At 44.9% G+C, this 23,979-nt stretch overlaps 1 protein-coding gene across 3 annotated transcripts in view; it reads right to left on the bottom strand.

The window, feature by feature from the left end:
* LOC140736680 (uncharacterized) overlaps positions 1 to 23,979 on the bottom strand; it is a 493,430-nt gene that overhangs the window by 12,456 nt on the left and 456,995 nt on the right. For all 3 annotated transcript variants that reach the window (XM_073062505.1, XM_073062507.1, XM_073062506.1), the window contains 4 exons: positions 12,350 to 12,385; positions 12,221 to 12,247; positions 1,938 to 2,003; positions 986 to 1,154 (listed from right to left, as the gene is read on the bottom strand). In XM_073062505.1, coding sequence (XP_072918606.1) covers positions 986 to 1,154; positions 1,938 to 2,003; positions 12,221 to 12,247; positions 12,350 to 12,385 — 298 coding nt within the window. The remainder of the gene's footprint in view (positions 1 to 985; positions 1,155 to 1,937; positions 2,004 to 12,220; positions 12,248 to 12,349; positions 12,386 to 23,979) is intronic.

Genomic DNA, 23,979 nt, shown 5'->3' with positions numbered 1-23,979 from the left:
AGATCTCAAGAGGACCATGATTAAATAGCCATAGCTAGCGTGGTTTCCTCAAAGGAAAATCTTGCCTGACAAATCTATTGGGGTTCTTTGAGGAAATAACAAGCAGGATAGACAAAGGAGAACCTGTGTACTTGGATTTTCGGAAGGCCTTGTGACAAGGTACCACGCATGAGGCTGCTTACCAAACTAGGAGCCATGGTATTACAGGAAAGATACTAGCCTGGATAGAACATTGGCTGGTTGACAGGAGGCAAACAGTGGGAATAAAGGGAAGCTTTTCTGATTGGCTGCTGATGACTGATGGTATTCTGCAGGAGTGGATGTTGGGAGTGCTTCTTTGTATGTTGCATGTCAATGATTTGGTTGATGTATTTGTGGCTATTTGCAGACAGCTGGAGGGACACAACCTACCCCATTATGACCTTGCGCCTTACTGGCTACCCACACTGTACTTTTTCTGTGACTGCAACAACTTTTTCTGCATTCTGTTGTAGCTTTTCCTAACGTATGACTTCAATGCATTGATGGATGAAATAATCAGTATGAATGGCATGTGAAACATGGGCTTTTCACTATAAACAAGGGATTCTGCAGATGCTGGAGATCCACAGTAACATACACAAAATGCTGGAGGAACTTAGCAGGTCATGCATGATCTTCAGACGGGAATAAACAGTCCATGTTTTGGGCTGGGACTATACCTTCTCATTACATCTTAGTTCATGTGACTTTTATAAACCAATTTACCAGTTTGGCTCCAAAACACCACCATCATATCTGCCTCCAGCATCACCCCTGGCAGAGAATTCTAGGCACTCACCACTCTCTGTTTAAAGCACTTGCCTTTCAGACAACATCCTGATGAGTCTCTTGCGCACTCTGTCAAATGCAATCACATTGTTCCCATAACGGTGGCAACCAGACAACATTCTGCATAGGCTACTGACGGCTGGAAAGGCATCTGGCAAGAGGAGGATGTACCTACCGTTGTGTAACTTATGGTCGCAATGGAGCAAATCTTGGCACATTCGAGCTGGGTGTTCCCTGCTTCCCAAGGGGTTCTTGAGACTGTGCATCAGACTGTTGAGATCGTGAAGTGTTTTGAATATCTCTATGCCATGCTCTAGGAAGGCAGTTTCAGTATTCTGATAGTTCTGCAGAAAATGTGAATCGAAGTGTTAAAAGAGGCAGACAAAAACCTGTTAGAGAGTCATTCAGTGCAGTGGCTGGCCCTTCAGCCAACCAATTCAAGTTCAATTGTCATTCAAACGTACATAAACACCCATGAATACAGCCAAATGAAACACAAAAATACAACTGCAGATGCTGTGGATCAAACGATCCACAAGCAAAGCTTGATCCACAGCCAAATGAAACAGTGTTCATCTGGGGCTAAGGTGCGAAACACATTACCACCAGTCACACAGAGAACAAGGCACGGATAACACATACAGTAATTACAATATCAGTCCAGGCCCCTCGGCCCATGATGTTGTGACAATCTTTTGACCTACTGTAAGATCAATCTAACCCTTCCCTTCTACATAACCCTCCATTTTTCTATCATTCATGTGCCTATCCAAGCATCTCTTAAACGACCCTAATGTATCTACATGTCTCTACCAGCACCCCTTGGCAGCGCATTGCATTCACCCACCACACTCTGTGTCTACGTAATGGGAATCTATCCGGCTGTTAAGATACTGTTGAAATAACCTCTCATTTACTGAAAGATGAACTTTTATTCTCCTAGTCTACCTTGTTATGACCCTTGAACTTTATTTGCCTGCCTCCACTTCCTCTGTAACTGCAGCACTCTATTCTGTACTCTGTGTTCTTCTTACTGCCCCAGTGAACGATCTTTATGGATGACATACAGACAAAAGCATTTCACTGTATCTCACCTAAATAGACAATTATAAACCAATTAGCAATACCTCAAACTGGAGGGCTTCATTGTTTGCAATCAGGGCTTGAATTGCTGCATTAATGTCCACATGCCTCTACAGAATGAAGAACAAATATCAGTGAAGAGTATCTTTTCTCATCGACAAGAGTATGGTATTGTCGAGTGGTACATTCCCCATCTCTCTCAGTACGGGGAGGTAGAGCTACTCCTGCAGATCCCAGATGTGCAGCATACTCCCAGATCTTAAGTTCTTTATCATCAACATATTTATTTTCATTTAAAATTTTTTATTGAGAATAGGTCCTTCAAACAATGCCACCTGGTAACCCCCAATTAAATCCTAGCCTTATCACATGACAATTTACAACGACCAATTAACCTACCAACCGTTGTGTCTTTGGACTGTGGGAGGGAACTGGAGCACCCATGTGGTCAAGGGGAGAGCGTACAAACTCTTTAGATAGATAGATAGATAGATAGATACTTTATTCATCCCCATGGGGAAATTCAACATTTTTTTCCAATGTCCCATACACTTGTTGTAGCAAAACTAATTACATACAATACTTAACTCAGTAAAAATATGATATGCCTCTAAATCACTCTCTCAAAAAGCATTAATAATAGCTTTTAAAAAGTTCTTAAGTAGTTTACTTAAATACATTAAATACAATCAACCCCGGCACTTTAACATATCTTACTCCTGGCGGTTGAATTGTAAAGCCTAATGGCATTGGGGAGTATTGACCTCTTCATCCTGTCTGAGGAGCATTGCATCGATAGCAACCTGTCGCTGAAACTGCTTCTCTGTCTCTGGATGGTGCTATGTAGAGGATGTTCAGGGTTTTCCATAATTGACCGTAGCCTACTCAGCGCCCTTCGCTCAGCTACCGATGTTATACTCTCCAGTACTTTGCCCACGACAGAGCCCGCCTTCCTTACCAGCTTATTAAGACGTGAGGCGTCCCTCTTCTTAATGCTGCCTCCCCAACACGCCACCACAAAGAAGAGGGCGCTCTCCACAACTGACCTATAGAACATCTTCAGCATCTCACTACAGACGTTGAATGACGCCAACCTTCTAAGGAAGTACAGTCGACTCTGTGCCTTCCTGCACAAGGCATCTGTGTTGGCAGTCCAGTCTAGCTTCTCGTCTAACTGTAATCCCAGATACTTGTAGGTCTTAACCTGCTCCACACATTCTCCATTAATGATCACTGGCTCCATATGAGGCCTAGATCTCCTAAAGTCCACCACCATCTCCTTGGTCTTGGTGATATTGAGACGCGTGGCGGGATTTGAACCTGGGTCTCCTGTACTGTAGAGCGTTGTGCTAACCACTATGCTACCGTGCCATGCTGAGGATCTATCCTGGGCCCAACATATCCATGAGGTTACAATGAAGGGACGATAGCAGCTATATTTTATTACGACTTCAAGAAGAGGTATGTCACCAAAGACAGTTGTAAATTTCTACTGATGTACCATGGAGAGCGTTGTAACTGGGGCCACTGCACAGTTTTGTGAAAAGCTGCAGAAAGTTGTAAACTCATCCAGCTCCATCATGGACACAAGCCTCCCCAGCGATGAGGACACCTTCGAAAAGTGATGCCTCAGAAAGATGGCATCAATCATTAAGCATCTCACGACCCAGGACATGCCATCTTCTCATCGCTACCATCAAGGAGGAGGTGCAGGAGCCCGAAGACACTCACTTAGCTTTTCAGGAATGGCTTCTTCCCCTCCGCCATCTGATTTCTGACAGTAAATCTATAAACACTATCTCACTACTTTTGCTCTCTTTTTGAACAACTTATTTATTTTTATTAAATGTATACTTCTTATCATTATTTATGGTAATTTTATGGATTTCACAGTACTGCTGCTACAAAACAACAGATTTCATGACATACTGTATGTTAGTGATATTAACCCTGATTCTAATTCTGAATTTCCCCAAGATGTGGTTGAATTCTGGATCTCACTGCCAGAGGGGGAGGTGGGGACAGAGACGCTCACAGCATTGAACAAGTCATCTGGACGAACAGTTGAATCGCCGACGTTTCAGGAACAGCTTCTTCCCCTCTGCTGTCGGATTTCTGAATGGACAGTGAACCCATGAACATTACCTCACTATTTATTTTTTTTTCCTTTTGTACATTTTTAATTTTACACACACTCACTCACACACACACACACACACGCATGCACACACACACACACAGACATCTTACTGTAATTTACAGTTTTATTATTCTGTATTGCATTGTACAGCTGCCACATAACAGCAAATTTCACAACATATGCTGATGATTATAAACCTGATTCTGATTGGGATGCGTTTATGATCATATACACCAGGGTACAATAAAATTCTTTGCCCAATTACAAAGAAGGCACGACTGCAATTACATTTCATAAGGAGTTTGAGGAGATTTGGTACATCACCAAAGACTGTAGCAAATTTCTACAGATGTAACATGGAGACCATTCTGACTGGTTGTGTCGGATTTTGTGGAAAATACATGTGAGAGTTGTTTTACGTTCTTAACAAAAGCTGCAGTCCTTTACTTCCATTATGAACAAACCAAAAGCCATCACTTTCAACTCCTGATGAAGGGTCTCGGCCCGAAACGTTGACATCGCTTCTCCCTATAGATGCTGCCTAGCCTGCTGTGTTCTACCAGCATTTTGTGTGTGTTGCTGTTTGAATTTCCAGCATCTGCAGATTTCCTCGTAACTCAATGATGGTGTTTGTGAGTTATGTAGAATAGTTTCTAAAGTGAGCAATATGTGTCATCTGTCACTCATTAATAGTCCTGCACGGGTCCCACCAGAATTCACCAAAACTGGCATCGTGAGCCTGTCTGGAGCCGGTATGAGCCGCCCGGCTTGGGTCCTATGTGCCTTGGTTGGAGTACCAACAGGTGCCTTTGGCTGTCCAGGGGTGTGCTGACATTCATAACATCATGTCATGATGCAGGGGATATGGTAGTGGAGCCATCCAGGTCTTGGTGGACCAGTTTAATATGAACTACAGGTTTACCCTTCCTATCCACAATAAGTCTACAAAATGCTCCAAGGGTAGTCATAGCCGAAGGGTGGTAGTGGGGACGAGCTCCCACCACTAAACAAATGCTCTTCATGGCGTGTGTCTCAAACAGCCTCTGACAGCCAAGTCCAACTCCTGGCCTTCACGTGTGGCATAGTTCTTATGCCCGGTGGAGCTGTTCTCACTGACAGGAGAAGGGGCAAAGGTGGGCCACTGGCGTGTTAAAACCAGTCGCTCCGAGCAGATGGGGCTCGTTAACCACGGATGGTAGCTCATCTAGGAGAGGGAAACTCTGATTTCAAACCTCCGCTGCCTGAAAGGCTTTGGGAGTAAACCCCGAGGAAAAATCTGGAGTCGGAGTCCCGAAGGCGGCTGACTGCTGTACCCAGCACCGGCACGGCAACTCCTGTGATGCTGCTGGCACCAAACTGTATCGACTTTCGTCGTTCCTTTGGACCTGTCATCAGCTTGGAGAGGGGGATCCCACAGGCAGATCTCCATATCAACTCTGCCCTGGCTCGCACCCTGGAGAGGCCACTGCCGGTGACTACCAGAGGCGCAGTACCCATGGTTGACCACGACTGACGGAGGCCACATACTGCACACATACTACAATAAAAGTCTTTTCACCCCATTTCAAAACAAAGGGATGTTGATGTGCTTTATGGTGGACAGAAGCAAACAAGGTAGAAGTAGGTTAACTGGAACCCAAGAGTGCTGCATGCCACGATGAGACATAGGAACAGGTGTACAAGAATTGAGTTTACTGAGGAGGTGGAACGCTGCTGAGATGCCAACCACATGGTCATGATGTCAGGAATAAAATCACCTGCCACTCGTAGTGGCTGCCCGTACACCAACTCAACTTGGAGGCTGCTGGTCCTCTTTTAGAGGTGTTTTGAGTCCCAGCAGGCCCCAAGTGAGATTAATGTGACAACACTCGTCCCTCGGGGGACCCTCAGGAACAGTAAAACAGCTTGCACAGGCCATTGGACTGCGGGTGATATGCCATAATGTGATGTAATTTAATGCCAAGGTTCTGGGCCAGTGCAGCCCAGAGGTCTGTGGTGTCCTGGGGCCTGTGGTCAGAAGAAATATCAGAAAGTTGCCGAGCCAAGTCATGTGCGCAGCTGTTGTCAATGTTAGAGGAACAACTTCTGGCCACCTGGTGGTCCAGTCCACCATGGTCAGGAGATGCATGAAACTGCGGGGGAAGAGGACCAACGAGGTCCACATTGACAGGGACCTGGAAAGGTGCCAATGGTTCCCAAAAGTGACAGGAACATGACACAGGCTACACTCCAGTCTTGCATGTCCTTCCTAAAGCTGGGCCACACAAACTTTAAAGCAATCAGTTTCTGTAAAGCCTTCCTGTCTGGATATGAGAGGCCGTGAACAGAGTTAGGAACAGTACACATCCAGTTTGCAGGCACCATGAGATGAGGGTGATCGAGTGAGACATCGCATGGAAGAGTAACTTTTGTGTTCCCCGAAAGATGTCAGCCAACCGCAGGCCTGTGATGCTATCCTGTAAGCCTGGACCTCTGGGTCAGTACCTTGGTCAGCTCCCCTGCCGGCATAGTCAACCCTGATGTGTATGACATGGTCAGAGGGCCATGAGGGGCAATTAGCTACAGCTAATTCTAGCTGTAGGTGCTGTATGCCGGTCGTGAGTTCTGAAATGTGGGCCAGGTGGCGTTGCTGTCATGCAGGCCAAGGGTCTGACTCTGGCTACTGCGTGCACAAGGGATTTGTGATCAACGAGAGCTCTGAAATGCCGACTGTCCAGTAGAAAATCAAAATGGCAGACAGCCAGACAGGCTCCGAGAAACTCACAGTCAAATGTACTATACCTCCTCTTGGGGATGAGGGTAGAACTTCTAGCTGAAGAAAGCCAGCGGTTGCCACATATGTCCGACCAGCTGTTCATGTACAGCACCATTAGCATAGTCTGAGGCATCAATAGTGACGGCTATCTGTGCATTGAGGAGTGGGTGTGCCAGTAGGGTCATGTTCAAAAGAGCTTGTTCAGTGTTATCAATTGCTGTGGTCATGTCTGCTGACCACTCAAGCATATGATTAGGGGCACTGCCTTTAAGGGCACTGTGCAAGGGGAGCATAAGTTCAGCATCTTGATGGACTACCCTGTAGAATTTTATAAAAAATTTGAAAATTGCTCTCTCCGTATATGTTGGAAATGTTTAAGGATTTTTTTGTGAAAGGTGATTTACCCTCTACCTTTTATGAGGCTTCTATTTCTTTAATTATTAAAAAGGATAAAGATCCTACTGATTGTGCCTCATATAGACCTATTTCATTATTGAATGTCGATGTTAAGATCCTGTCAAAGATAATAGCCAATCAGTTGGAAAATATTTTGGGTAAAATTATTTTTAAAGATCAAACAGGCTCTATAAAGGGTCACTATTTCTTTTCAAATGTTTGGAGATTATTTAACATTATATACTCATCTTCTTTTAAAACTCCACCATGTGTCATCTCTTTGGATGCTGAAAAAGCGTTCGATCGAGTTGAATGGAAATATTTATTTAATGTTTTAGAGAAATTTGGTTTTGGTGTTAATTTTAATAATTGGATTAGAATGATATATAAAACTCCTATTGCTACCGTTATTACTAATAACTGTAGATCCCCTTTTTTCAGCTTTCACAGGGGACAAGACAAGGTTGTCCATTAAGTCCTTTTGTAATATTAGAACCTCTTGCTATCGCTCTTTGTGAAGCTAAAGATATTCATGGGATTCTTGTGAATGAGACCATTCATAACATTTCTCTTTACGCTGACGATTTACTGGTTTATATATTTAATCCCGAGGAATCTATCCCTGCCTTGCTAAAATTATTTAATAAACTTGGAGACTTTCAGGATATAAAATAAATTTTAATAAAAGTGAACTGATTTCTTTAAATGAATCTGTTTCTCTATATGATAATATTCCTTTCAAAGTCACAGATTCCTTTAGATACTTAGGTGTTATAATCACTAAAAAAATAAGGATCTTTATAAAGCTAATTTTGTTCCCTTGGTAGAATCTATGAAGTATTTATTTAGTAGATGGAACCCACTTACACTTTTACTTGCTGGTCGCATCCATATAGTCAAAATGATTTTACCAAAATTGTTATATTTATTTCAGAATATCCCTGTTTTTTTGACTAAGAAGTGTTTTGGTCGGGTTGATTCTATTATTTCATTTTTTATTTGGAATGATAAAAGACCACGAATTAGTAAATGTCACTTACAAAAATTGAAAAAGGATGGAGGTCTTGCTTTTCCTAATTTAAGAATGTATTACTGGGCTGTTAATGTGAGATATATGTACTTTTGGTTACACTGGGTTGATAAGAACAAGCGGCCAGTTTGGGTAGACTTGGAATTGAAAGCTGTGAAACAGTTTTATTTAACCTCGTTATTGCGAGCTGCTTTACCTATACAATTAGCTAAAGTTGCTAATTTAAATTTATACCTTGTGATTAAGCATTCTTTACAAATTTGGCTCCAGTTCTGTAATTTTTTTAACCTTAAAAAATTTAAACTTTTTAGTTTAATTTATCAAAATTACTTTTTTTAAGTCTTCTTTGAGTGATCCAATGTTTTTACTTTGGAAAAATAAAGGTATTAATTCTTTTTTGGATCTATTTAAAGAAGATAGACCAAAGTCTTTTGAACAATTAGTTGATAAATACTCTCTTTCATACTCACATTTTTACAATACCTTCAAGTTAGACATTTCTTACAAAAATATTTAAGTAATTTTCCTTACATATTGGATGCCGACCTGTTAGATACTATTACAAGTATGAACCCTTTGATGAAGGGTTCCATTGGATGAATCTATAATTTATTATTACAATGAGATAAGCGTCCTTTATTTAAGATTAAACAAGATTGGGAAAAGGAACTTAATTTGACTTTTATGATGGAGGACTGGACACTGATTCTGAAGTTGGTTAACTCTTCTTCAATCTGTGCTAGTCATTCACTGATTCAATTTAAAATTATACATGGTTACTATTTGACGAAGGAGAGATTGTCTAAAATCTTTCCTAATGTTGATAGTTATTGTGATAGATGTAAAACTGAGACAGCTACACTGACACACATGTTTTGGTCTTGTTCTACATTGGAACAGTTCTGGAAGTCAGTTTTTTTCTACAATTTCTAAAGCACTTAAAATTAATTTACAACCTAACAAATTAACTGTGCCTTTTGGAATAATTCCTCAAAATATCCACGGTATTTCTTTGTCTGACCAACATGTTATTGCGTTTGTTACATTGATAGCTAGGAGGGCCATTCTGTCGAAGTGGAAGGATACGTCGGCTCCCACTCTGTCACAATGGTTCTCTCAAGTGATGTTATGTCTTAGTTTGGAGAAAATTAGAAGTCGAACCTTCGAACCTATGTTTGATTTTGAGAAAAGATGGGGTTCATTTGCTCGTTACTATCATTTGAGTTAATTGATAGATTTCCTCCACGATCTAATTGTAAATTTTGGTACTTTTTCTTCTCGCTGGCGGTTTGATGTTTATCTTTAGAAGCTTTTTGTATGACGCATGGCTCTGGGGTTGAACACCTAATGGGTTCTTTCCCTCACTTTTCTTTGCTTTAGAAGGAGTTTTTTCCTTTTTTGGCACCAAAATTTTTCAATCTTTAAAACAATGTTTTTTTTCCCCTTGAGACACTGTAAGTGTTAGCTGCTTCGATGTACTCTGGTTAATTTTGGATAATAATAATAAAAAGATTTGAAAAAGAAAGGAGATATGAAAACAGGGTTGGTCAGATGATGGTGTGCATGAGGAAACCAAGGGGAGAGATCAGATTGTAAAGGAAGCAATAGAAGGATTAATAAGAGAATACTCCAGTGAACTAAATGCACCTTCCCAAGATCAACATGCACAATGTAGAAAATGAAAAAGGAAGAAGGAAGGTGTCCAGAGTTATCAGGATCATTTCCTGCAGTCTCAGAGTCATCGTCTACAATCACCCAGTTTGTTTCATAGCCACAAATCTCACCTGCCAAGCAGAGTGACCTCCCTATCAGGAAAGACGTTATTCCATAAGAATAAGCAAGTCTCCATGGTGATTAAATCATTAAGCTTGAATGGGACAATTTAAAATTTACTGTGCTGTGGATGTCTGTATAGTAGCTGTATTATATAATATCCTGTGTATATAGTTGAAATTCATTCTATATTGAGTTGGAGTTTATAGCTAAGCAGGGAGGAGTGTTGTGCATTTAATATTTTAGTAGTATTTGCATAATATTGTAAACATGTTGCTTGATAAAGCATTCTTATTGTTTAAATAATTCAGTACGGGTTGTATGTAAAAAATACGTGAATTGCTTACATCATCGCACTACCATGTGACGTGTGTACCTGGCTAAGAGTAACATACTCACATCGCTCAGTCCTGTCTTTTCCTTCAAATTAATTTAATATTCTAAAGCTACAAAACATAACAACTCTTTCTAAAAAATGTATTGGAATGGAGTGCTGCTGCAAAACGACAAGTCTCACGACCTATGCCAGTGATTCTGAATGAAGAGCCTCACTGTTGCTTTGGCAACTCCGAGTGCAGCTGACTGACATGAAGAGCAACGCGTCATCACAGAAGATTAGATGAGCTCTATTTGTGACCTTACATTGAAACGTCGAAACATACTGTGAAAGGCATCGTTTGCATCAAATCTAATCAGCAAGGATGTGCTGGGGCAGCCCACAAGTGTCGTCATGCTTCCGGTGCCAACATAGCATGCCCACATCTCACTAACCCTAACCCGTACGTCTTCTGAACGCGGGAGGAAATCAGACAACTGGGAAGAAACCCACGCAGTCATGGGGAGAATGTACAAACTCCTTACAGACAGCAGAGGGAACTGAACCCTGGTCGTTGGCACTGTAGAGCCCTGTGCTAACCGTGATGGCACTGTGCCATCTTGCTGCTGTTAAGCAGAAACTCTGCAAACCCCCTGTGGTAGCTGTCAGTGTTGATGTCTGCTGCTTCTCCACTGAATACAAACTCCTGGCCACCGGGTACGACATGCCCTTGTTTGGACAGAACCAGAACATCCCAAGAATTCAAACTATTCATCTAAACAGTGAGCTTTTACTCAGAATCATCAATGACGAGATTTATATGTGAAGCATGCCTTGAAAGGAACTAATTGCACAAGTCACATCATGCTGACGGCACCAAGCTCAAAGATATTATTCCTCTGGGGCTCTCTCTGTCATTCTGGAATGTGCAGAAATATTAATTCCTGCACATTTCAGCACATTCCAAAATGAAGGAGACAGCCCCTCCTCCTTCCCTTTCTTCCATGGTTCATTCTCCTCTCCTATCAGATTCCTTCTTCTCCAACCCTTTTCCTTTACCACCTTTCACCTTCCAGCTTCTTTCTTCAACCCCCTCCTCCCCACACCCCCACCCTCCTCGCTTTGCCCATCACTCCTTGTCCTCCTTCCCCTCCCACCACCACCTTAATCTGGCATCTTCCCCCTTCCTTTCCAGTACTGATGAAGAGTCTCGGCCTGAAATGTCGACTGTTTACTCTTTTCCATAAATGCTGTCTGACCTGCTGAGTTCCTCCAACATTTTGTGTGTGTTGCTCAGGAAAATTCATTGTCTTTTTCCCTGACGGGTTGCCACCACTAATTTGTAAACTGGAGGTAGCTGGTGTTAATAATGCTGTTGGGGCAGCAGGGTTGTATAGTGGTTAGAGCAACGCTATTACATCATCAGCAACCCAGGTTCAAATCCCACTGCTGTCAGTAAGGAGTCTGTACCTTCCACCCATGACCGTGTGGGCTTCCTCTGAGCACTTCCCTCTCCTCCCACATTCCGGACACGTACGGGTTAGTTGGTTATTTGATCGTATGGGTGACTGGCATGCTTGCCAGTCTTTGTGTATCGCTTTTCATCGATTCCATTGTATTTTTCAGTTCTACTGTGAATGCCCGCAAGAAAATGAATCGGAAGGTGGTATATGGTGACATAGTATGCCTTTGAACTTGGAACTTTGAATTGGGCAGCCAGGTTTGTTGGGCAGGAAGGGTCTGTTACTGAGACAAATCTCTAAATTAAAATAAGTAAATAAATAATATTTCTGAGGGGCACCTCGTACAGCCTTCAACTTCGGGGTGTCACCGGTTTTCCTTTTCAACACAAGACTTTGGTTGGAACCAAAGCAGCCCCATGCAGATATAACAAGTAGGAGAGTGGGTTTTGCTTACCAGAGGTCCTGGCACACCAGGGGGGCCCTGGAATGAAATAGACAGATTTATTGCAATCTCTTTAAACAGATTGAAAGGAAAGTAGAATCCACATAATGCTTTCACCAAGTAAAAGGAATCTGTACTTACGGGAGGCCCAGGATGCCCTCGAGGTCCTTCAGGTCCCTGGGAATGAATGAAAACATTTCCACTTACTTCTTCATTTCACTTCCCCTTCTTTATTTCATGTAGATACAGTGTGGAACAGGCCCTCCCAGCCCACTGAACCGTGCCACCCAGCAACCCCCCGATTTAACCCTAGACTAATCACAGGACCATTTACAATCACCAATTCACCGACTAACCTGTACGTCTTTGGACTGTGGGAGGAAACCGGAGCACCCAGATGAAACCCAAGCACACAGGGGCAGAAAATACAAACTTTCTTACAGATGATGCTGGAATTGAACTACGAATCCCAATGCCCTGAGCTGTAATAGTGTTACACTAACCACTATGCTATCGTGGCACCCCTAATTTTGATTATAGTCTGGAACCACAAGCTAAATACAGTCTATTTGGTTTGCATTCTGCATGTTTTCCCTTGGACTGGTCTCCCTCTGCCATCCCACCCCCCTCCAAAACTTGTATTCTTTCAGAGTCATACAGCACAGAAACACATGGTCACGTTGAACTGTTATTCAGCCTGGTCCCACTGACCTGCACCCAGACCACAGCCCTCCATTCCCCTCCCATCCTCATACCAGTCCAAACTTTTTTTTAAATGTTGTAATCGACCCTATTCCAAGTGAAGAAGATCTCCTCGTTCTTCTCAAATATTTCCCCTGAGTTCTAGTCTAGTCCCACCCAACCTCAGTGGAAAAGCCTGCCTATATTTACCCTAACATTACCCCTCAGAGTTTTGTATCTCTCTATAAAATCTCCCCTTATTCTCCTATGCTCCAGGGACTGACGTCCTAACCTTTACAACGCGTCTTGTCAAAGACAGGTTTTTAACACATCGCATTCAAATAACTACCATGTGCCTAAACTTGTGATAAACTCTGAAAAGAGAATATTTGCCAACTTTTTCAGAAAACTGTACACGAATGATTTCAAAACAATGTGCAGATTTTCTTTGTATGGAGAAATTTTCTCTGTACTCTTTCAATCTTTTTGATATATTTCCTGTAGGTATCTGACCAGAACTGCACTCAACACTCCAAATTAGGCCTCACCAGCACTTTATACAACTTCATCATAACATCACAACTCCTGTTCTAAGTACTTTGATGTCCAAAAAGCTTTCTTCATGACCCTATCCAGATGTTATGCCACTTTCAAGGAATTGTGAGGCTGTATTCCCTGATTCCTCTGATCTTCCACACTCCTCAGGGCCTTACCACTCACCGTGGTTTGTCCTCCCAAAGTGCAACACCTCACACTTATTGCATTAAATTCCATCTGTAATTTTTCAGCCCATTTTTCCAGCTGGTCCAAATTTTTTCTCCTGTGAATTTATGTATGTAGCCTTAGTGGGATTTATAAAAGTATCTGATAATAGGGTGGTTAAGAAGGTGCACAATATGTTGCAGCTCCATAAAACACTGGGAGTATTGTGTTCAGCTCTGGTCATCTCATTATAGGAAGGATATGGAAGATTCAGAGAGGGTGCAGAGGAGTTTTACCAGGATGCTGCCTGGATTAGAGAGCCCGTCTTATGAGGATAGGTTGAGCATGCTAGGGCTTTTCTCCCTGGAGCAAAAGAGGAAGAGAGGTGACTTGATAGAGGTGTAGAAGATTATAAGAGGTATAAACTGAGTGGATAGACAGAGACTTTTTCCCAGGGCAGAAATGACTAATACTGAGAGGGCTTAATTTTAAAGTGATTAAGAGTTGGACAATCCATACCAGGGTATGTAAAAAGAGCTACTTTTTAATCAGGGAGGTGACTGCAATTTTAAAGGCAGAGTTTTGCCACAGTTTATCTGAGTTGAGGAGCAGCCAATCAGCAAGATGCAGTGTATGAAAAGAGCTACCTTTCAGTCAGGTCCTTGTTCAAGATCTTAAAAGCAGGGCTTTGAACCTGTTTTCTCTGTGTTGGAGTTGGACAATTCACATCAGGGTGTGTAAAAAGAGCAATCAGGGTGGCGATTGAAATTTTAAAGGCAGAGTTTTGCGGCAGTTTCTCTGAGTTGAGGAGTAACCAATCAGCAAAAGGGATTAATTAGTAAGGTCCAATAAAAATAACTCAAGTGGAAGTGGAGCGGCCACTAATTTGGCATGCAATGGAAACTGGAGTGATAAGTGTTGAGGGTGAGGTAGTTGGTTTACAAACGGAGGTAATATGTAGTGAGACTCATAGCAAGGAGAGGCTGATGACTGAGCAACATTGCTGTCAACAGGATGAGTTGCAGTGTGAAAGGCAGACAAAATTGAAAAATGTGAATACAGGACTGAAGGTGTTGTATTTGAATGCACGCAGTATATGGAATAAGGTTGATGAACTTGTAGCACGGTTACAGATTGGCAAGTATGGTGTATTCATTCAGATCCACAGATGAGTTCTTCAGGAAGCATCCGGCCCAGATGGGGTGCCTGGCTGAGCACTAAAGACCTGTGCTGGTCAACTGGCTGGAGTGTTCACCGATATCCTTAACCTCTTGCGTCGGCAGTCTGAGGTACCCACTGCTTCAAAAAGGCTTCAGTTATACCAGTGCTTCAGAAAATGTAGTAACCTGCCTCAATTATTGTCATCAGTGGCACTTACATCCACAGCAGTGAAGTGTTTCGAGAGGCTGTTGATGAAACACATCAAGTCCCGCCTACGAAATGGTTTAGATCCACTCCAGATTGCCTCCTAGCACAACAGGTCCACAGCAGAAGCTCCGAACGTCTGGACAGCAAAGATGCTCTTTATCAACCACAGCTCGGCGTTCAATACTATAATTCCCTCAAAACTCATCAATAAGTTTCAAGACCATGGCCTCGATATCTCCTTTTGCAATTGGATCCTCGATTTCCTCACTTGCCGACCCCAGTCAGTTTGGATTGGCAACAACATCTCCTCCACGATCTCCATCAGCACAGGTGCACCACAGGGTTGTCTGTGTGCCTAGTCCCCTGCTCTACTCACTTTACACCCATGACTGTGTGACTAAGCACAGCTCCAAAACCATTTTTAAGTTTGCTGACAACACTACTGTCATAGGCCAAATCAAAGGTGGTGAGGAATCAGCATACCGGAGGGAGATTGAAAATCTGTCTGAGTGGTGCCACAGCAACAATCTCTTACTCAATGTCAGCAAGACCAATTAGCTCATTATTGACTTCAAGAAAAGGAAACTGGAGGTCCGTGAGCCAGTTCTCATTGGAGGATCAGAGGTGGAGAGGTCAGCAACTTTAAATTCCTCAGTGTTATCATTTCAGAGGAGCTGTCCTGGGCCCAGCATGTAAGTGCAATTGTAAAGAAAGCATGACAACACCTTTACTTCCTTAGGAGTTTGTGAATATTTGGCGTGCCATCTAAAGCTCTGACAGACTTCTGTAGATGTGTGGTGGAGACTATATTGACTGGCTGCATCACAGCCTGGTATGGAACCACCATTGCCCTGTATTGTACAAATATCATACAAAAAGTAGTAGAAATGGCCCAGTCCATCACTAGTAAAGCTCTCCCTACTACTGAACACATCCACATGGAGCATTGTCAAGGCAAGCAACATCTATCATCAGGGATCCCACCACCAGGTCATGCTCTCTTCTCACTGCTACCATCAGGCAGAAGGTACAGAAGTCTCATGGCTCACACCACCAGGTTCAGAAACAATTACTATCCTTCAACCATCAGGTCCCTGAACCAGAGGGGATAACTTCACTGGTCCCATCATTGAAAGGTTCCACACTCTGTGGACTCACTTTGAAGGACTCTTCATCTTATGTTCTTGATACAAAGTATCTATCTATCTATCCGCGTATTTATTTATTATTTCTTCTTTCTTTTTGCATTTGCAGAGTTTGTTGTTTTTTGCATTCAGGCTGTATTCCCAGTTGGTGTGGGTCTTTCATTAATTCTGTTCTGGTTATTGGACTTATAGAGTATGCTGCAAGAAAGTGAATCTCAGGGTCGATGGGACTAGGCAGAATAACTGTCTGGCATAGACTAAGTGGGCTGAAGAGCCTATTTCTGTGATGAGGTGTTGTATGATTCTGTGACTCTATGATGCCTGGATCGCAGGACTTTAGTTATGAGGAGTGATTGGAGAGGCTGGGTCTTCTCCCTCGACCAAAGGAAACTGATAGGTGACTAGATAAAACCATGGGACATGGTAGAAAGGTTAGGCCATTTGGCCCATTGAGTCTGCTCCATCATACCACCTTGGCTGATATATTTTCTTTCTCAACCCCATTCTCCTGCCTTCTCCCCATAACCTTTGTCACCCTGACTAATCAAGAACCTATCAGCCTCCGCCATAACTATACCCAATGACTTGACGTCCACAACTGGCTGTGGCAATGAATTCCACAGATGTGTGTAAGAATATCAGGGGTATAGATAGTTATCTTGCCAGGGTAAGGGTATCAAAAACAAAAGTACAGAAGTTTATGTTCAGTGGAAGTACTTTTAAATGGTTAGAGTGACGGTATTACAGCTTGTGGCGTTGGAGTTCGGAGTTTAATCCTGGCATCCTCTGTCACGAATTTGTGGAATGTGGGGTTTTTTCCAGGTGCTCCAGTTTCCTCCCACAATCCAAAGACGTACTGGTTAGAAGGTTAATTGTTCGTTGCAAGTTGTCCTGTGGTTAGGTGAGGGTTAAATTGGCTAGTGTGGCTCGAAGGCTGTTCCGTGCTGTTTCACTAAATAAAAATAACAATTAATAAAATTAAGGGGCAATCACTTTACACACAGAGATGAGTTAGAAATGATATTTGAGAAGGGATATTGTGCAACAGTTGATCTCAGAGAATGGGCCAAAAACTACAGCTTTGTGCTTGTCAGTGTTGGTTGGTTTCTGCAGTTGTGTAAATGGCAACTCTGCAACTTGCGAAGTCTCCGCTGAACCGTGGCAAGCACCTCGCCTCTCAGTCTTAGTGATATCTTTGCCCTATAGGTGGCCAGCTGCGCACAATCCTTCAAATTTCACTTCATCACTGTCTTATACAACTTCAACATAACATCACAACTCCATAACTCAATACCCTGAATTAATAAATAAAAATAATACTGAATCTCTGAGAGTGCTCATGCTTACATATGGCCCTGTTTGCTTGCCTCGGTCCTGAGTGGCTCCCCCTTTAGTTGAGCTTTGAGTTCCATTGGCTCATAGTTCTTTTGCTCTTAGGGGTTTGCAGATGGCGTCTATTTTGATATATTTGTTTACAAAATTATCAGAAGAGAACTACGCTTTCAAAAATTCTCACCCTGCCAACAGAAGGGGTAGCCAATTATGACCGAGGCATTGAATAGGGACTCCACAACTCATGTTCTCAGCATTATTTATCTATTTTGTATTAGCACAGTTTTGAATTTTGAACTTATTGAACTTTGATTTATGAAGGCCAATGCACCAAAGGCTCCACACAATTTCTGCAACTTGGAATAGAGGATTATTTAGGTTTACTCTAAATAAATTGATGCACTCCCTCCTCAATCCTCTTGCCTTAAATCAGCCTGGGACTGACTTATCATTTTACCTTGAGTAGTGCCACACTTGATTCTCCTGATAGATTTTAACTACCTATTTCATTTAAGTTTTAATCTTTTCAGGACATATTGTTGTAATCCCCGTATTTTTGGCATTTAGTGAGTTCCTTCCCCAAGCAAAGATTCCTCATGTGATAACTGCGCTTCTTTTGAAGGATTCAAAATGTCTCTCTGCTTTCCCACATGTTTCTCAATGTGGTTACTAACACCCCCAGCATGTAAACCAACCTTGGGAACATTGTGACTCCGGACAATCTTTGCTAATTGAACTCTGCTGCTTGGACTGAGTGCACAATAACATGGGGGTCTCTAGGGGAAGGTAGAGACACAAGGGAGGGGGAAGCACATGGTGATGCAGGAGATGAAGAGGATTGGGAATGTACAGCAGAAATGCAGACCATGTCAGAAACTAAACAGCAGAGATTTAGGGAGAGAGTAGGAGACTTAGAGGAAGTCAGAAGAGAAATATTGTTCTGTCAGAGGGACGTTGGAATGCGGAATTCACTTCCCGAGTCAAAGACTCGATGTCTGTGAATACAGGAGTCCATTTGAGGTTGGAGGCTAAAAATGGCCTGTCCTGGGGCTAGAGGACTGTGTATGTGTTTGGGTGAGTGGCTGGGCCGGAGGGAGGAACAGGGCCTGTTGTTGCTGCTCGTGTCATTATTCTGTACATTGTGGGCATGTTATGTTGGCACCAGAATGTGTGGAGACACTTGTGGGCCACCCCCAGCACATCCTTGGGTGTGTTGGTTATGAACGCAAACAATGCTTTTCACTGTATGTTTTTATGTACGTGAGATAAATAAATCTAAATATAGAGGGTGGCAACAACTCAGTGCATAGAAGCATGCAGACATGGTCAAGAGGTTCAGTTGTTGTTCAGACTAAAAATCAGATTAGGAAAGAAATGTGATCTAAATAACTCTTGTTGGTACCAGATGGGGTGGTTTGAGTATCCCGGAAACTACTGATCTCCTGGGATTTTCATGCACAACAGTCTCTCAAGTTTACAGAGAATGGTGTGAAAAACAAAAAATATCCAGTGAGTGACAGTTCTGTGGGTGAAAATGCCATGATAATGAGAGAGGTGAGAGGAGAATGGCCAGACTGGTTCAAGCTGACAGAAAGGTGACAGTAACTCAGATAACCATGTGTTTACAACAGGGCTGTGCAGAAGAGCATCTCCGAACAGAGAACACGCTGAACCTGGACGTGGATGGGCTACAGTTGAACATCTCCGAACAGAGAACACGCTGAACCCAGACGTGGATGGGCTACAGTTGAACAACACCGAACAGAGAACACGCTGAACCCAGACGTGGATGGGCTACAGTTGAACAACACCGAACAGAGAACACGCTGAACCTGGACGTGGATGGGCTACAGTTGAACATCTCTGAACAGAGAACACGCTGAACCCGGACGTGGATGGGCTACAGTTGAACAACACCGAACAGAGAAAACGCTGAACCCAGACGTGGATGGGCTACAGTTGAACAACACCGAACAGAGAACACGCTGAACCCGGACGTGGATGGGCTACAGTTGAACATCTCTGAACAGAGAACACGCTGAACCCGGACGTGGATGGGCTACAGTTGAACATCTCCGAACACAGAACACGCTGAACCCGGACGTGGATGGGCTACAGTTGAACATCTCTGAACAGAGAACACGCTGAACCCGGACGTGGATGGGCTACAGTTGAACATCTCTGAACAGAGAACACGCTGAACCCGGACGTGGATGGGCTACAGTTGAACATCTCTGAACAGAGAACACGCTGAACCCGGACGTGGATGGGCTACAGTTGAACAACACCGAACAGAGAACACGTTGAACCCAGACGTGGATGGGCTACAGTTGAACATCACGGAACACAGAACACGCTGAACCCGGACGTGGATGGGCTACAGTTGAACATCTCCGAACAGAGAACACGCTGAACCCGGACGTGGATGGGCTACAGTTGAACAACACCGAACAGAGAACACGCTGAACCCAGACGTGGATGGGCTACAGTTGAACATCACGGAACACAGAACACGCTGAACCCGGACGTGGATGGGCTACAGTTGAACATCACGGAACACAGAACACGCTGAACCCGGACGTGGATGGGCTACAGTTGAACATCTCTGAACAGAGAACACGCTGAACCCGGACGTGGATGGGCTACAGTTGAACATCTCCGAACAGAGAACACGCTGAACCCGGACGTGGATGGGCTACAGTTGAACAACACCGAACAGAGAACACGCTGAACCCGGACGTGGATGGGCTACAGTTGAACATCACGGAACACAGAACACGCTGAACCCGGACGTGGATGGGCTACAGTTGAACATCACGGAACACAGAACACGCTGAACCCGGACGTGGATGGGCTACAGTTGAACATCACCGAACAGAGAACACGCTGAACCCAGACATGGATGGGCTACAGTTGAACATCACGGAACACAGAACACGCTGAACCCGGACGTGGATGGGCTACAGTTGAACAACACCGAACAGAGAACACGCTGAACCCGGACGTGGATGGGCTACAGTTGAACAACACCGAACAGAGAACACGCTGAACCCAGACGTGGATGGGCTACAGTTGAACATCACGGAACACAGAACACGCTGAACCCGGACGTGGATGGGCTACAGTTGAACATCACGGAACACAGAACACGCTGAACCCGGACGTGGATGGGCTACAGTTGAACAACTCCGAACAGAGAACACGCTGAACCCGGACGTGGATGGGCTACAGTTGAACATCTCCGAACACAGAACACGCTGAACCCGGACGTGGATGGGCTACAGTTGAACAACACCGAACGGAGAACACGCTGAACCCGGACGTGGATGGGCTACAGTTGAACATCTCCGAACAGAGAACACGCTGAACCCAGACGTGGATGGGCTACAGTTGAACATCTCGGAACAGAGAACACCCTGAACCCGGACGTGGATGGGCTACAGTTGAACATCTCTGAACAGAGAACACGCTGAACCCGGACGTGGATGGGCTACAGTTGAACATCTCCGAACACAGAACACGCTGAACCCGGACGTGGATGGGCTACAGTTGAACAACACCGAACAGAGAACATGCTGAACCCGGACGTGGATGGGCTACAGTTGAACATCTCCGAACAGAGAACACGCTGAACCCAGACGTGGATGGGCTACAGTTGAACATCTCTGAACAGAGAACACGCTGAACCCGGACGTGGATGGGCTACAGTTGAACGACTTCGAACAGAGAACACGCTGAACCCGGAAGTGGATGGGCTACAGTTGAACATCTCTGAACAGAGAACACGCTGAACCCGGACGTGGATGGGCTACAGTTGAACATCTCCGAACACAGAACACGCTGAACCCGGACGTGGATGGGCTACAGTTGAACATCTCCGAACAGAGAACACGCTGAACCCGGACGTGGATGGGCTACAGTTGAACATCTCCGAACAGAGAACACGCTGAACCCGGACGTGGATGGGCTACAGTTGAACATCACGGAACAGAGAACACGCTGAACCCGGACGTGGATGGGCTACAGTTGAACATCTCCGAACAGAGAACACGCTGAACCCGGACGTGGATGGGCTACAGTTGAACATCACGGAACAGAGAACACGCTGAACCCGGACGTGGATGGGCTACAGTTGAACATCTCCGAACACAGAACACGCTGAACCCAGACGTGGATGGGCTACAGTTGAACATCTCCGAACAGAGAACACCCTGAACTCGGACGTGGATGGGCTACAGTTGAACATCTCCGAACACAGAACACGCTGAACCCAGACGTGGATGGGCTACAGTTGAACATCTCTGAACAGAGAACACGCTGAACCCGGACGTGGATGGGCTACAGTTGAACATCTCCGAACAGAGAACACGCTGAACCCGGACGTGGATGGGCTACAGTTGAACATCACGGAACACAGAACACGCTGAACCCGGACGTGGATGGGCTACAGTTGAACATCTCCGAACACAGAACACGTTGAACCCGGCGTGGATGGGCTACAGTTGAACATCTCCGAACACAGAACACGCTGAACCCGGACGTGGATGGGCTACAGTTGAACATCTCGGAACAGAGAACACGCTGAACCCGGACATGGATGGGCTACAGTTGAACAACACCGAACAGAGAACACGCTGAACCCAGACGTGGATGGGCTACAGTTGAACATCACGGAACACAGAACACGCTGAACCCGGACGTGGATGGGCTACAGTTGAACATCACGGAACACAGAACACGCTGAACCCGGACGTGGATGGGCTACAGTTGAACATCTCTGAACAGAGAACACGCTGAACCCGGACGTGGATGGGCTACAGTTGAACATCTCCGAACAGAGAACACGCTGAACCCGGACGTGGATGGGCTACAGTTGAACAACACCGAACAGAGAACACGCTGAACCCGGACGTGGATGGGCTACAGTTGAACATCACGGAACACAGAACACGCTGAACCCGGACGTGGATGGGCTACAGTTGAACATCACGGAACACAGAACACGCTGAACCCGGACGTGGATGGGCTACAGTTGAACATCACCGAACAGAGAACACGCTGAACCCAGACATGGATGGGCTACAGTTGAACATCACGGAACACAGAACACGCTGAACCCGGACGTGGATGGGCTACAGTTGAACAACACCGAACAGAGAACACGCTGAACCCGGACGTGGATGGGCTACAGTTGAACAACACCGAACAGAGAACACGCTGAACCCAGACGTGGATGGGCTACAGTTGAACATCACGGAACACAGAACACGCTGAACCCGGACGTGGATGGGCTACAGTTGAACATCACGGAACACAGAACACGCTGAACCCGGACGTGGATGGGCTACAGTTGAACAACTCCGAACAGAGAACACGCTGAACCCGGACGTGGATGGGCTACAGTTGAACATCTCCGAACACAGAACACGCTGAACCCGGACGTGGATGGGCTACAGTTGAACAACACCGAACGGAGAACACGCTGAACCCGGACGTGGATGGGCTACAGTTGAACATCTCCGAACAGAGAACACGCTGAACCCAGACGTGGATGGGCTACAGTTGAACATCTCGGAACAGAGAACACCCTGAACCCGGACGTGGATGGGCTACAGTTGAACATCTCTGAACAGAGAACACGCTGAACCCGGACGTGGATGGGCTACAGTTGAACATCTCCGAACACAGAACACGCTGAACCCGGACGTGGATGGGCTACAGTTGAACAACACCGAACAGAGAACATGCTGAACCCGGACGTGGATGGGCTACAGTTGAACATCTCCGAACAGAGAACACGCTGAACCCAGACGTGGATGGGCTACAGTTGAACATCTCTGAACAGAGAACACGCTGAACCCGGACGTGGATGGGCTACAGTTGAACGACTTCGAACAGAGAACACGCTGAACCCGGAAGTGGATGGGCTACAGTTGAACATCTCTGAACAGAGAACACGCTGAACCCGGACGTGGATGGGCTACAGTTGAACATCTCCGAACACAGAACACGCTGAACCCGGACGTGGATGGGCTACAGTTGAACATCTCCGAACAGAGAACACGCTGAACCCGGACGTGGATGGGCTACAGTTGAACATCTCCGAACAGAGAACACGCTGAACCCGGACGTGGATGGGCTACAGTTGAACATCACGGAACAGAGAACACGCTGAACCCGGACGTGGATGGGCTACAGTTGAACATCTCCGAACAGAGAACACGCTGAACCCGGACGTGGATGGGCTACAGTTGAACATCACGGAACAGAGAACACGCTGAACCCGGACGTGGATGGGCTACAGTTGAACATCTCCGAACACAGAACACGCTGAACCCAGACGTGGATGGGCTACAGTTGAACATCTCCGAACAGAGAACACCCTGAACTCGGACGTGGATGGGCTACAGTTGAACATCTCCGAACACAGAACACGCTGAACCCAGACGTGGATGGGCTACAGTTGAACATCTCTGAACAGAGAACACGCTGAACCCGGACGTGGATGGGCTACAGTTGAACATCTCCGAACAGAGAACACGC

Source organism: Hemitrygon akajei, chromosome 12, assembly GCF_048418815.1.
Source record: "Hemitrygon akajei chromosome 12, sHemAka1.3, whole genome shotgun sequence".
Taxonomy (NCBI): Eukaryota; Metazoa; Chordata; class Chondrichthyes; order Myliobatiformes; family Dasyatidae; genus Hemitrygon; species Hemitrygon akajei.
The sequence above is the reverse complement of the archived record's forward strand: the minus strand, read 5'-3'. Positions and strand labels throughout refer to the sequence as shown.